Raw genomic sequence first — 15619 nt, forward strand, 5'->3', positions numbered from 1 at the left:
ATTCAAACCTTAAAAAACACACTGAACTGTCATAGTTCTGTGGAAAGAACTGGATATTGAAGATAATCTTACTGAGCTGATGATTTCATATTGTCCAGATATATTTGAAAGATCATGAAGTCACCCCCATTGAAGCTGAAGGTCTTAAATTTATCTTGTTTTTTTCTATAAACCCGTTTCGTAATATTACTATTGAGAAGATTGAAATAAAATGAAGTTTTGAAAGGAATTAATATTCATGTATTAAATGTAAAACGAATATTAGTTTTTATTCATTTTATAATTATTCTTGATAGTCTTTACATGAGTGTTGTGCTAGCTCAGCATTTCACTAGCTCCGTGTTGCCTCCTGTGTAGAAGACTCACATCACGTGGTAACGAGCTGATTCCATCTTTTGTGGTGTTCAAATTTAAGGCTGTCAATCCCGATTTGGAAGAAGCTTCTAAAAAAAACTTTAAAAACTGGATAAACTAGAAGAAATGCATACATATTTTTTCTTTTTTCATATTTTGCGTAATATTTATTGACATACTTTTTACTGGAACAGTATACAGTATTGTAATAGAACTAAAATTAAGCAATAAAAAAAAAATTTCAGCAAGAAATGAGATTCTCGAACAGATAGCCGATATCGAGGAAAAATAAACACACAATTGTTGGCCATTTAATTAATGTTAAATAGGCATATGATTCTAATAATAAGATTTTCTGACGGAAGTTGTCAATGCTTCCTTCCAAACAACATTATATGCTCACCATAGCAAAACTTTCAATCAAGAAAATACCACGTACAACCATACCATAATTAAAACCAGGAAGACGGAGGTTGACGCCAACAAATTTGTCATGGTATCATGCCATGAATTTGTTGGCATCTTGCCAACAAATTTGTCTGTATGCAACAGCTTTCATACAATGCATGATGTCGTTGTAATACTATCACAAACTTGTCTGTATGCAACACCTTTCATACAATGTATGATGTCGTTGCAATACTGTCACCTATTTGTTTTGCTCATTAAATGTATTTGAAAATGACAACATTTAAACTAAGGTCCTACAGTATTGTCAGTCAAAGGGTGTACATCCTGCCCATGACCCACCAAAATATTCCCATGCCCCAAATGGCGGGGCGTGTGCATTGCGTTGGGAACCATGGATCTATACTATAATCGTCTATGCTAAACTATAACCATCTATACTATACAATAGCCATCAATACTATTATAGTCATCCGCTCTTTAATTTATCCTCTTCTAGTTCTGCGGCAAAGGAGTTACAAAAAACTTGGGTGCCCTATGCAGGTCAAGGACGCTATTGGGAAAAATCGCCAAATACTATGTTGACAGATATGGTTTTGCCAAGGATTGCTTCATAACTGCGTTTACGGGCGATACATGTGCGTCACTCGTCGGTATGTTTTGTAATTTTGTTAATACTACCAGTTTTTTGGATCTCTAAATGACCAAAGTAGAGACGACGTCAGATATGTTTAGTAAATGGAATTGTTGCCTTACTTAATTAGGTCGAAATCTGATAGGCAGTGTAGTATCTGGAAGCGATAATGAGAATAGTAAGCCTGATATCAGTGTCCATTTTGTTGGTTTCGAAGAAGGGATAAACCAGACGAAAATTTATCTGAGGAAGACAAGCATGGGGTCTTTTTACAATTACAAAAATGTTTTGTTTTGATTGTTTTGGGAGTTTCAATCTGCTCTAACTCATAATAACAACAAAACTAAAAGTTAGAGCAAAGGTTTTTGAAGGGGGGGGGAGGGAGAAAAAATCGGTTTTCCTTGATGACTGTCAAATTTTTGAACTATCACAAAAATTCTCCTCCGATATTTTCAGCTTTTGGGGGAGGGGGATTCCCACTCTACTGTGCTCTTTTTAATTGTCGAAATATAAAATTAACAAAGTTTACTAAATGTTTTAAGAACGGATTGTTATGAACACAGCAATGAATAGTTGATGATTAGTTTTTCGATGACATATTTTTTTCGCATTTAGATTCGAATTCAAATCTATTTATTCTATTATATTCGAATTCGAATCTATATTATAGAATCTATATTATCTATTTTAGATTCGAATTCGTATTTAAAAAAATTGAGAGTGAAATACATCGCATTGTGGCTACTTCGTATTACCACCCAACTGAATAATGTTCTTTCCCCTTTTATGCCCTCTTAACTAAATGGAGACACTCTAAAGGTGGGTATGTTTTTGCGACACCGTCTCCTGACGATCAACTGTAAAAGTTGAAAAACAGTTAACTGTAAACTTTTGGGTCTAAAATGGGAAAATTGATCAAACGGTTTGTGACAAAAATTGATAAAATTAGCTTGCACATATTTGCATTTGCATTTTGCATTTTGACTGTCGTTTTTCATTTCATGAAATGGAATGAGTTTTTCATTTCATTTTGTTTTTCTATATTTGCATTTTGACTGTCGTTTTTCATTTCATGAAATGAAATGAATTTTCCATTTCATTTCGTTTTTCTATATTTGCATTTTGACTGTCGTTTTTCATTTCATGAAATTAGTTTTTCATTTCATTTTATTTTTCTATATTTTCATTTGACTGTCGTTTTTCATTTCATGAAATAAAATGAGTTTTTCATTTCATTTCTTTTTTCTATATTTGCATTTTGACTGTCGTTTTTCATTTCAACTGTGACTCAGTTGGGTATAAAAACACTAACGTCTTTTGTTGAGAAACTTGAAGGGTTTGTATCCTTATTATTAATGTGACAGCCGATTTTCAGGGCAATGAAATATATAAGACACATATATCTATGACCTAATATCTACACATCCATGAAGAAATATATAATTTGGTAGTGTATTTCTTCTAACGTTCATAAAACAGGCAATGGTAAAATCTTTAGATACATATATGTTTTAAAATAGATTTTTGGTTCGGTTTGTTTAAAAGTAGTCTGCTTCTGTGAAGCTTTCTAACTTTTGTAACTTCAAAGGTCAAAACATTATATCTTTCCAATAAAAAATATTAGAGCTTAGGATGGTCTAGGTTCTATTTAATCATCTTCTTAATCTTTCTCATTTCAACCTTTTCTAGATTCATTTCCATCTTCCTTTTTATTTTGGATACAATGTATCGGTGGCTAAAAGTTACTGTAAGGATTAGTTATATTTAATCTTTTTTCTTAGGTAAAAAGGAAGGTACCAGAAAAGATCGCCGTTGGCGAGAGTCGAACCAAAAAAATTGCTGCTAACTAGCCAAAGTGTACCCAGTACTCACAACAACGTAGGAGAAGGGAAGCAAAACGTGTCTTTAAAAATCTAGATGAGGCTGTTTTTTTGTCAATGAAAAAAGAGAAAAAAGGCACTTTTCAGTGAAAGTTCCCCAAAAGGTATTTTCAAAATATAGGAGAGAGGGGGCTTAAACCTTTCCCAAATTGACGCTCTTTTCTATGGTTTACTGTGTTTTCTAAAAAATATTGCATATGCATTCCAGTAATAATATCAGGTTGAAATCAGAGACTATATTTTAAGAAACAGCTCCATATTAAGAAGGTTTGGTTTATTGGTGGCTCCGGATTACACAGCTATACAAAGGGAGGCCCGTAAACATTTAAAGGAAATGTTGACTCTCGCGCAAAATGAAAGCCGTGATGCAAAGTTACGAGGTGACAAATTATTCATCCAAGGCCGAATATTCAGGTACGATGGAAATTCAATAGTCGAGATTAAGCGTAATTTGAAGCCAGTAAAAAAATCTGGTCCACCCTTTAGTGCTAGGCTCCCAAATGATCCCAATAATATTCCAATGCGGCTAGTTAGTGATGCCAGTGATAGTGATACTGAGACATTGGTACCATCAACCAGCACTCCTCAGGCAGTATCGACAGCTAAAAGACCTGCTAGTGCTATTGTCAGCCCAAATGACTTGTATCGACCAGGTACTCGCAATATAGCACCCAAAGGAAGCCATTCGCCAAGAAAGAAGTTTAATGAAAGACATCGTGGTGGTTTTTCACGTGATTTTTATGACAATTAACACCGAAGTGTGTTAGCGGATATAAATAACCGCAGTCGTGAGTATTATCATGTTGCCTTTTCCCCGACTACGACTAGTAACGAGCAATCTCAACCAAAGGCTAGTGATGTTAACGTGCTAACAGAAGGCGTAGAAACATAGGATATAGAGGGCAATATACTGAGTCTAGTGTCATGGAACATACAAGGATTACGTGATAAGTTGACCTATTTATATGACGATTTATTTTCGTTTGATGTGATTTCGCTTATTGAAACATGGAACGATTGTTCCCCTATATCACTTCTCCCCGGGTATTTCGTTGGACAGACCGTGCGTAATGTAGCAAGAAATAATCGACATTATGGTGGCATTTTGGTTTTGGTTAAAGCATCTGCTATTGAAGGTTATGAGAGAATTAGTAGTAGATCTGAAAACTTGCTTTGGCTGTCTATTTATTTGAAATGTGGGAAGCAATTAGTTTTGGGTGTAGTGTATATACCTCCACAGAATAGTTCGTATAATCGAGAAAATACTTGGGAAATTTTAAGAGAAGAATTTTCGTTAATACAAGAAAGTTATATAGAGATCTGGAGTGTGTGTTAATGGGGGATTTCAATGCTTATACCGGCCTGGAGGCTGAGATCCCAGACGTGTTGATCCCAGATTTAGGTGATTTTGTCCCAATTTGTTGTAGAATACCACGAAGCAACAAGGATGAAAAAAGAAAACTAAATGTATGGGGAAGAAAGCTCCTGGCGTTTTGTGGGGAACATGGTCTGATGATTGCGAATGGTAGGTTTGGGAACGATAAGGGTAGGGACGAGTTCACTTGCCTTTCGGGTCCAACTCCAAGTGTTGTAGTTTATGTGCTAATTAATACGCAATTTGTACCTGAATCAATAAATATGGGAGTATTAGATTTAGTTGGATCTGATCATAGAGCTATTATGCTTGAGGTGAAGATTGGGCAGTTTGTGGACCACCGTTCACGAGTAAGAAATTTCTACAATGCGGATTATAGAAAAATAGGTTTAGAAAAACGAATTAGAAATGATTTAACAGATAAAGATATTGAGGCATTTAAAAGGGAGCTCTTGGAGTCGCATGTAAAAAATAAGTTGAAAGCGTTAGAAGACAATGAAAAAGATGCATATAGTGTAATTATGCTGTTAAATGAAATAATGGGCAGTTGTGCAGAATCATGTGGCCTGACTAAAAAATTAAAAAAGAATGAGGGATATTTTGACTTGGATTGCAAGTTAATGAAAGAAGAAGCAAAATATTTATTAAATCGTTTGAATGAATTTGATAGCGCGGAAGATCAAAGTCTGAAATTGGCTAATTATAAAGATAAAAGAAGAGAATATAGAAGTTTAATAAAAAGAAAAAAAAGAGTACGAGAATAAGAAGAAACTGGACATACCTGATGATTTTAGAAATAAAGACTTTAAAAAGTTTTAGAGCTATATAAAGAATGATAGTGGAAGGGGAAATGTTAATACCCAGGCTGTTCCGGAAGCTGATTCATGGCCTGATTACCTAAATAGTTTGGAAGGTGATTGTGCAGATCTTCAGGAGGTAGCACATACCCCAGAGATGGTTATTTATCCTATGAGGGAACATGATTACGATTTAGTGGGTGATATGAATGGCCAAGAGATTAAGTCAATACTTAAGAATTTAAAAGGTGGTACTGCTGCGGGTGTTGATGGTATACCAATATTGTTATTTAATAATTTTCTTTCCATTTTGATGCCGATAATTGTTCTTCTTTGTGATAAGGTGTTAACGTCAGGGCAATGGCCAAGCGCTTGGAAGACATCATTGTTTATACCACTTTTTAAGAGAGAAAACCCAAAGGCTCATGAAAATTATCGTTTAATAGCGCTTGTCCCTGCTTTAAGTAAGGTTTTGGAGAAAATATTAGATACCAGGCTTTCCAATTGGTTAAATAAAAATAATTTAATACATGAGGAACAAGGAGGTTTCAGGACAGGGTATGGGACAACAGATAGCGTGTTTATTTTAAAGGCATTAATAGATAAATATGGAAAGGGTAAAACTTGTCTTTATGTGGGATTTCTGGATCTCCATAAGGCTTTTGATAGTGTCGACAGAGAGTTATTGAATGATGCCATGCTAAATATTGGCCTTCCCCATTCATTTGTTATATTGATAGTGAGCATGTATACTTGTGTGAGTGGAATCATTCAAGTTGGTAATAGGTTTTCGAAGCTTTTTGATATTAAGCGGGGAGTAAAACAGGGCAGCACCCTTTCACCTAAGTTGTTTAATATTTTTATTAATGATGTTGTTAACTTTCTAGAGAATAGATGGCTCCGAAAGTTAGCCTAGGGACTCATAAACTATCTCTCTTATTATTTGCAGATGATATTGCTTTGGTGGCTAATAAACCGCAAGATCTACAGACTCTTTTGAATCTCGTAGAAGAATATTTGCAGATAAAAAAATTAAGGCTGAATACTGAAAAGAGCGAAGTTGTTATTTTTAAAAAAAGGAGGGTTAAGGGCGATGAAAAATACAAGTTTAAATTCAATAATAAGGAACTATTTATAAGTAAAAGAATAAAATATTTAGGCTTTATCTTATCGGATAATGGAAGCCTAAGGATTCATGTTGATGAAATAATTAAGAGAGGCAGGGTGGCCATGTCAGCAATATTTAGAATTCCGACGATAATGGGGATTAAAAACCTAAAATGCATAAAAGAATATTTAATAAAAAGATTTTACCCGTGGTAGAATACGGAGCAGAGATATGGGGTGGAGAAACGGTGCAGCAACTGGAGTCCCTTCAGCTCCAGTATTATAAAAGAGTGTTTGGTCTACATCAGACAACTCATTCACAGATTCTGAAAGGTGATATGGACCTGTTTTCTTTAAAGCTACGTAGGTATATTTTAATGCTTAGATTCTGGTTGAAGTTAACTAAGAGTAATGAAGATAGACTAGTAAGAGCGGCGTATGAAGAGATGTTGAAATGTGGTTTAAAAACCTCGTGGCCATCCCAAATTAAATCATTACTAGAAAAAGTAGGAATGCCTTATTTATCGAATAATGGTCTTTGCTCTAGTGATGTACCAACAACTTTAGAAAGCCAGGTACGATTTATATTAGAGAGTCAGGAAATCCAGCATTGGCAAGGGCTGGTTTTAGATTCTACAACCCTACAACATTATAATCAGGCAAAACTTAGTTTTGGAGAGGAAGTTTATTTTTAATTTAATTTACCGGCTATGATTCTACGTCGTTGGATTCAGCTTAGGGCGAATTGTCTTCCAATCTAGAACAGGCAAAAAACTTTCGACAAAAATAAAATGATAGTTGGTCCTGATAGGCGGTATGTTTGTCCCCTTTTTAATGATGATGATGAAGACTTGGATCATTTTCTCCGGAAATGCCCGGTGCTCTTGGATTTACGGGAAATTTATTTGCATGGGATTAATTTGATGCTTCCGGGTATTCTACAAAATAGTAACCCAACCACAATATTTCGAGTGGGAGTATATATAGATAAATCCTTGATAAGAAGAAAAAGTTTTATATGACTATTTTCTTTTGTTGTTAGATTAGGCACTTTTTGCGTTGAATTCTGTTTTTTGTGCGTGTTTGTAATACGTACTGTTGTTAATTTCCTTGCTTGTTTGTTATTTATTTATATTTTCGTGTGTATATGGCCCATGGGTTTTTGAAATACACCTACCTATCTATCTAATATTGTCACAATTATATATTACACTGTTATCATGAATCGGTGGCTAAAGTTACTGTAGGATTAGGTATATTTAAACTTTTTTAAAGTAAAATAAAGGTAAAAGAAAAAATACCCGTTGGCGAGAGTTGAATCAAAAAAAATGCTGCTAACTAGGGAAAGTGTACCCAGTGGTAATAACACACAACAACGTAGGAGAAGGGAAGCAAAACGTGTTTTTAAAAATCTAAATGAGGCTGTTTTTGTGTCAATGAAAAAAGATAAAAAAGGCACCTTTCAGTGAAAATGCCTCCGAAATTTTCAAAATATAGGGGAGAGGGGGGCTTAAACCTCTCCTAAATTAACACTCTTGTCTATGGTTTACTGTGTTTTCTAGAAAATATTGCATATGCATTCCAGTAATAATATTGTCACAATTATATATTACACTGTTATCATGCATCGGTGGCTAAAAGTTACTGTAGGATTGGGTATATTTAAACTTTTTTAAAGTAAAATAAAGGTACTAGAAAAAATCCCCGTTGGCGAGAGTCGAACCAAAAAAAAATGCTGCTAACTAGCGAAAGTGTACCCAGTGGTAACAACTCACAACAACGTAGGAGAAGGGAAGCAAAACGTGTTTTTAAAAATCTAAATGAGGCTGTTTTTGTGTCAATGAAAAAAGATAAAAAAGGCACCTTTTAGTGAAAATTCCCCCGACATTTTCAAAATATGGGGGAGAGGGGTGCTTAAACCTCTCCCAAATTAACACTCTTGTTTATGGTTTACTGTGTTTCCTAGAAAATATCGCATATGCATTCCCATTAACAATATTGTCAAAAGAACGGGTCATTATAGGCTACAGCTACTATCCTTAGCACCATTTTTACACATCACCATTTTACAAATTTACCATTTTAACATCATTTTTTCTTTAAAGGCATTGGCATGAAAGACGGTGATTTTGCAATTAGTCTTGGAACCAGTGACACCACCTTTGTCTTGTCTAAGAATCCTGTTTTTGCAATAGATGGCCACGTCCTTTTAAGTCCAGTTGAAGAGGATGGATTTATCCTTATGCTAGGGTAATTGTATATTTAATCTTGACATTTTTGCAATTTAATAACTCACTTTACCGAAGCTTGATCTACTACTGCCTTGTGTGATGCGAAACTTTCTTGTAAATTGTCAAGAAACAATTTACAGAAATAATTCCAGAAACAATTTACTGAAAAAAAAACTAACACATGACCGTGGATTGTCAGTTTAATTGACATATACCGACATTTATTCTTTAAGGTTTGATAATTATTCATTTATAAAGGTAAGAAAGGTGAAAAGATTTCAAATGTATTTTGTTTTCAGTAAAGCACAAATTGAGTTCTGGTCTTTAGAAGGCATAGGCGTTGTCAACCCTACTCGTGTTAATTTTTGCTCGTTCTGAGTTAGAATCGGCTATTTCTGTTCGTTTTGAGTTTCAATTATTTACTGATAGTGATTTGTGATAGTTTTACGGTTGAAATATTATTTGCCTTTATTTTTCTTCATTCTCGGCTTAATGGAGCTCTTTACTTTTCTTTGAAAAACTTGTCTTGTGGAAATTTCTTTAATTTCAGTTCGTTTTTTTTTTATTGATATAGTATTTTTCATAGAAAAAATAGTATTGTGTATCTTTTCAGTTTTCTTCAATAAGAATCCATTGTATGGGTTCCTATTTGTATGTCGGATATGCTTTTCAACAATTTTTAATCCTGACACAATCAGTATTTATAATTTAATTTTATAGTTAATGAAAATAGCCTGAAAAATAAATTTAATATCATTCCCAACCTTTCCGGACCTTTTAACTGCGTTGGACAAAATGGCTAATTGATGGACAAAATCTTTAAATTTTGTTTTGACGTGTTTGGGGAAATGGTGAACATAGGAGGGGGGCTAGTTGCCCTCCAATCGCTTTCGACCCTCAAAAAGGACACTAGGTCTTTCAATTTCCAATCGAATGAGCCTTTGTCTAAGTTTGTAAGACAACAAATACCTACCTCAAACTTTATATCTGACACATTTTGGGAAAATACGGGGTGTAGGGGGCATCCACCCTCCCATCACTCTGAATATCAAAAAGGGCACTAAAAATTTTGATTAGGAATCAAATTAGTCCCCTCCGAAGTTTATACGATCATCTGTTCTATAGAAGCATTATATGCCTCCAGGACAAAACGTACAGCTTTTGCCCTGAGGGCTCTAGGGGGGGGGGTCATCCTCAAAAACATAATTTCGGGAGCTTTCAACTATTCTGAAAAATATGGGTATATCATAATTTGATTGGATGTGTTTGGGGAAATGGTGGGCGTGGGAGGGGTGTTAGTTGCCCTCCAATCACTTTCATCCATTCAAAAGGGCACAAGCCCGTCCAGTTTCCAATTGAATGAGCCTTTTTTTTAATCCTTTTAGTACGGTAGCTAATTCTTCCTCAGAAGACAAATCTTCCCCCACATCCAAGGTATCGTGAACTTTTTCATTGCCATCTATATCTTTTCCTGCAACTGTATCTCGGTTTAGCACATTCTCAGAATGTTCCGCCCATCTCTATTTAACTCTTTCCTTATCAATAATTGTGGCCCCATTCCTATCTTTAACTGGGACTAGTTCGGGTTGACTTCTCCCTTTCAATTTATTAACATGCCAGTACAATATTTTACTATTATACAGTCCAGCTGCATCATCCAGATCCTCAGCAATTTTATCCATGGCCTCCACTTCACATCTTCTTATTTCATATTTTAATGCTTTCTCCACTTTCTTTACATTCCTTTTGTTTTCATATGATATATCACTTGGAAAATTCTTGTACAAACCCCTTCTACTCTCTATTAAACATAAAGCTTTTTCACTAATATTCCTAGTTTTAGTCTTAACAGTCTTCCCTAAGACACCATCAGCAACTTCACAAATTGTTTTTCTAAAATTATTCCATCTATCTTCCACATTGTCAAATTTTAAACTCTCAGGTTTAGCATTCAACTGTTCCTGGAAGGTTTCTCTCAAATTTTCATCCTGGAGTCTACCAACATCATAACTTTCTGGGAGGTAGCTACCCTTCCGAAATTTCAGCTGTAAATTAACCTAAGACACTATAACATTGTGATCTTTACTTTTAACATCAATAACAGCACTCCTATATACCCTAGTATCTTGTACTGATCCTGCTAGTCTTCGATTGAAAATAACATTATCAATAATGTTTGCTGTCTTACCATCACGTGAATACCCTGTCAACTTATGGGCCATTTTATGACCAAACACCTTATTGGTTATAACTAGGTTGTTACACCTAAAAAATTGCAAAAGTCAGTAGCCATTACTGTTAACTTTTCCTACACCAAATTTACCTAGGCTAGGACACCATCTATACCTATTTCTACCAGCCTGGGCTTTAAAATCTCCTAGTAAAAACACCATATTTCTACCTGGTACCCTATCTATTTGCTCCAGTGACTGTAAGTAAAATTCATCTGAGTCACTAGTATATCCCTCAGTGTGTTCAACAGGGGCATATACTACTATAACTAATACCCTAAACTTTTTTTGTCATAAAATGAGCAATTAGTATTCTATTGTTAATATCTTTCCAGCCTAAACAAGACTTAGAAGCTTCCTTATTCATCAGGAACCCTACTCCTTGCCTATGTACCCCATCCTTCTTGCCTGAGTAAACAAATTCTACGTCACATAATTTCCTGATTCCTACCCCTGGAATATGAGTTCCTGAAACTCCTAATAAATACAGTTCTAACCGTCTGAACTCGTCAGATTGTCGGTACGATTGTCATATGTCAACGGGGTAATATTCCAAATTCCAATTTTCATGTTTTTTAAATCACTGAAATTATTTTGGCCTCAGGAAAAGATATAGATGAAAATGAAAAAGTTTGTAATACCTTGGGAAGATTTTTTTGTGAGGAAGAATTAGTGACATAACTAAAAGGATTAAAAATAATAAGGCTCCAGGTGCTGATAGTGAGGTAAATGAGTTTCTATAATATGGTGGCTCTGAGGTTAGATAAAAGCTACTGAAGAATGTGAATATGATTTTTGGAAAAGGGAAGTACCTAAAGATTTTAGGAAAACCTAGATTAAACCACTGTATAAGAAAGGTGACAAGAGTAAGTGTCGTAACTATCGAGGCATTAGTCTGGTCTCAGTAGGTAGCAAATTACTTATTAATATGATACTTTTTAGACTGAGAGATGATGTAGACAAAATTTTAAGAGAAGAACAGTGCAGTTTTAGAAAAGGTAGAGGATGTGTCGACCAAATTTTCACTCTAAGGCTAGAGTAACGAAAAGATTGATCAGGTGGGCAGCTTCACTTACCTTAGTAGTATCAAACAGTTCGTGGTAACGAACTGTAGTAAGGAGCGACCTGGCTCAATAGTAACCAAAACTCTAAGAATACGGAAATTTTTTAACAATGGTTACATCAAAAGAATCGCATAATAATGCTGATTTTAAATAAATAAGTTTCACTAAGTTTAAACTTGCCCATCAAAAATTACGAGCCTGAGAAAATTTGCCTTATTTTGGAAAATAGGGGGAAAACACACCCTAAAAGTCGTAGAATCTTAACGAAAATCACACCATCAGATTTAGCGCATCAAAAAACCCTACTGTAGAAGTTTCAAGCTCGTATCTACAAAAATGTGGAATTTTGTATTTTTTGCCAGAGGGCAGATCACGGATGCGCGTTTGTTTGTTTTTTTCCCCAGGGGTGATCATATCGACCCAGTGGTCCTAGAATCTTGTGAGAGGGCCCATTCTAACGGAAATGATAAGTTCTAGTGCTCTTTTTCAGTGACAAAAAAATTGGAGGGTACCTAGGCCCCCTCCCACGCTAATTATTTTCCCAAAGTTACCGGATCAAAATTCTGAGATATTCATTTTATTCAGCGTAGTCGAAAAACCTTATAACTATGTCTTTGGGGACGAATTACTCCCCCACAGTTCCCGTGGGAGGGGCTAGAAGTTACAAACTTTGACCAGTGCTTAAATATAGTAATGGTTATTTGGAAGTGTACAGACGTTTTTTGGTTGGGGGGGGGGATGAAAAGAGGGGGATATGTTAGGGGAACTTTCCTTGCAGGAATTTATCATGGGGAAGAAAATTTCCATGAAGGGAGCGTAGGATTTTCTAGCATTATTTAGAAAAAAAAACAATGAAAAAATAAATATGAAAAAGTTTTTTCAACTGAAAGTAAGGAGCAGAATTAAAACCACCACTTAAAACGAACAGAAATTATTACGCAAATGATGGGCCACCTCCTCCTAATACCTCGCTCTTTATGCTAAAGTATTTTTAGTAATTTCAACTATTTATTCTACGGCTTTTATTTCAGGGGTCATTCTTAAGAAATTGGGACAAAATTTAAGCTTTAGTGTAAAGAGCGAGGTACTGACGAGGGGGTGAACCCCCTCATATACGTAATAAAAACATGAGAATACAGAAGTTTGTTACGTAAGCTAATTTATAAGTTACGTATATCTTTTACTAATAAAAACATTCGTAAAAAATTAAAAGTTCTAGTTGCCTTTCTAAGTAACCAAAACACCGGAGGGCAACTAGGCCTCCTTCCCCACTCCCTTTTTCTCAAAATCGTTTGATCAAAACTATGAGAAAGCAATTTAGCCAAAAAAATAAATATGCAAATTCCGTTTAATTTTTCATCTGCGGAGAGCCAAAATCAAAACATGCATTGATTCAAAAACGTTCAGAAATTAAATATAAAAAAAGAAGTTTTTTTAACGGAAAGTAAGGAGCAACATTAAAACTTAAAACGAACAGAAATTACTTCGTATGTGAAAGGGGCTGCTTCCTCATCAACGCCCCGCTTTTATGCTAAAGTTTTTTACTGTTTTAAAAAGTAGAGGTAAGAGAAAGAGTCAAACTTTAACGTAAAGAGCGGGGCGTTGGTGAGGAAGCAGCCCCTTTTACATACGAAGTAATTTCTGTTCGTTTTAAGTTTTAATGTCGCTCCTTACTTTCCGTTAAAAAAACTTGTTTTTCTTTTATTTAATTATTGGTAAAGACGGTGGGAGCGGTCAAGATGTTAAAATTAGAATAGCCAAGGCTCGGGGTGTTTTTTCACAGCCAAATTTTTTTTTTTGAAGAATAGAAAGATAAGTCTGCAAGTTAAGATTAGATTATTGGAAGCTAAAGTGATCACAGTGGTGAAATATTTCTCTGAAGCATGGGCACTCCGAAAAGTGGATGAAAATTTACTAGATGTTTTCCAGAGAAATTGCCTATGGATTGTTTTGGGTACCCGACTGACTGGCCTTATTTCAAACAGCTAAGTCCCTCTTTCTAGGGCTGTAATGAAAGAAAGGTTGAGATGGCTAGGCCGCGTTCTGCGGATGAAGGATGACAGATTGCCGAAGATTGTCCTTTTTGGCCAACCGTCATGGGCTAAAAGGAAAGCAGTCGTCCTCGTCTGGGGTGGGAGGATGTTATAAATAAAGATTTAAAGGAAATAGGAACTTCCCGGGAGGGTGTAAAGAGGGAGGCCCTGAATAGATTGGGTTGGAGGAGGGGTGTGTGTTTCTGTTTTTACCTCAGACGGCTGGGTGCTGCTATGAGTTATTAGTAGTAGTAGTAATAGTTATTTCAGAAAATATGACCAAAACCGCTGCAAGCAAGAGTATTATGGTAAAATATATTTGTTCATCCTGTCAAATCTGGCTATGCTTCATGGTCCTTTTTAGAATAAAAATAAGGAATTGATCCCACAAATTTCTTTTCTTTGGGTCGAGAAAGCTTGCTGCATTTTGAAAACCTACCAGGACACTGGGACGGAACTTATAAATTGGGATTCTCACAGACTTTTTTGGGACATTGATCATTGTATGGCTGGTTACCATAATTCTAAATATTCTCTAAGTATGGCTCCCTATGACTTAAAGGAAATAGAAAAAGAGAGATGACTCTTTCTCCAATTACATAATTTCTTATTTCTAACATGAAAAAGTAACCCAGAATTTCAAGACTAGATTGTTTTACAACCTCCTCTGTGAAATTTTGAACCTAAACAAATAATGAAAAGTAAAATTCTGCCTCATTGGCTTTCCTGATGGAAGCATAAACCACCTCTGTTCCAATTAGTTCCTCTTTTTTTTTCCGTGCTTGATTACACATTACAGATTTAAAGGACACAGTAACTTTAAGGTACGACTAAAAAGCAGTAGTAATCATTTAAATTATTTTGTTTCTGTTAGGTTTCAAAACGGATCAAAAGTGAGAGAACAAGTACGCAGTGAGCTAAAGTGTGAGACGTGGGAGGATTTCAGCAAGCTTTTAAGCTTAGCGAAGAAGGGGAATGATGGTTTTCTAGGTAGGTTTTAATTCTATTGTTTGTATTTTATTTTATTATACTAATATATTTTATTTTATATATTATATTTTTGTTGGTGTGTTATATTATTATTTTTTATTATATTCTATATATTTACATATACGTTATATTTTATTATACTTATGTATTACTAGCACAATTATTTAATTCGTTTATGTAATTGATATTTTCAATGCAGCTCTCAGCCAAAATTTTCCCCGGCACAGGGGTTTTTCTTAAAACATCAAACATTTTCTAAATCATTTTTAATGCTAATAATGCATTACAAAGATCTATCTTTTCATTTTTGATTCCAGTACCAAGATTAAAATTGGAACGATTCTTTAGCAAGGCTGAAGGTGTCATGACCGATTATATCCATTAATTGGAAAAGGGCCAAACCTGAAGGCCATCTGAGGCCAAACCTGAAGGCCAAACCTAGCAAGACAAATCATCTGTAGTATAGGATGGCACGATAACACAAAGATGGAAGCTTTCTGGAACAAGCAATTCCC

The 15619-nt window shown here is 35.1% G+C and overlaps 1 protein-coding gene across 1 annotated transcript in view; it reads left to right on the top strand.

The window, feature by feature from the left end:
- The window catches only part of LOC136041737 (xylulose kinase-like), a 114634-nt gene that overhangs the window by 66072 nt on the left and 32943 nt on the right, over positions 1 to 15619 (top strand). Inside the window, exons 9-11 of the mRNA XM_065726491.1 lie at positions 1262 to 1415; positions 8661 to 8805; positions 14989 to 15104. Of these exons, the coding sequence (XP_065582563.1) occupies positions 1262 to 1415; positions 8661 to 8805; positions 14989 to 15104 (415 nt within the window). The remainder of the gene's footprint in view (positions 1 to 1261; positions 1416 to 8660; positions 8806 to 14988; positions 15105 to 15619) is intronic.

This window comes from Artemia franciscana, unplaced genomic scaffold, assembly GCF_032884065.1.
Source record: "Artemia franciscana unplaced genomic scaffold, ASM3288406v1 PGA_scaffold_36, whole genome shotgun sequence".
In the NCBI taxonomy this organism is placed as follows: Eukaryota; Metazoa; Arthropoda; class Branchiopoda; order Anostraca; family Artemiidae; genus Artemia; species Artemia franciscana.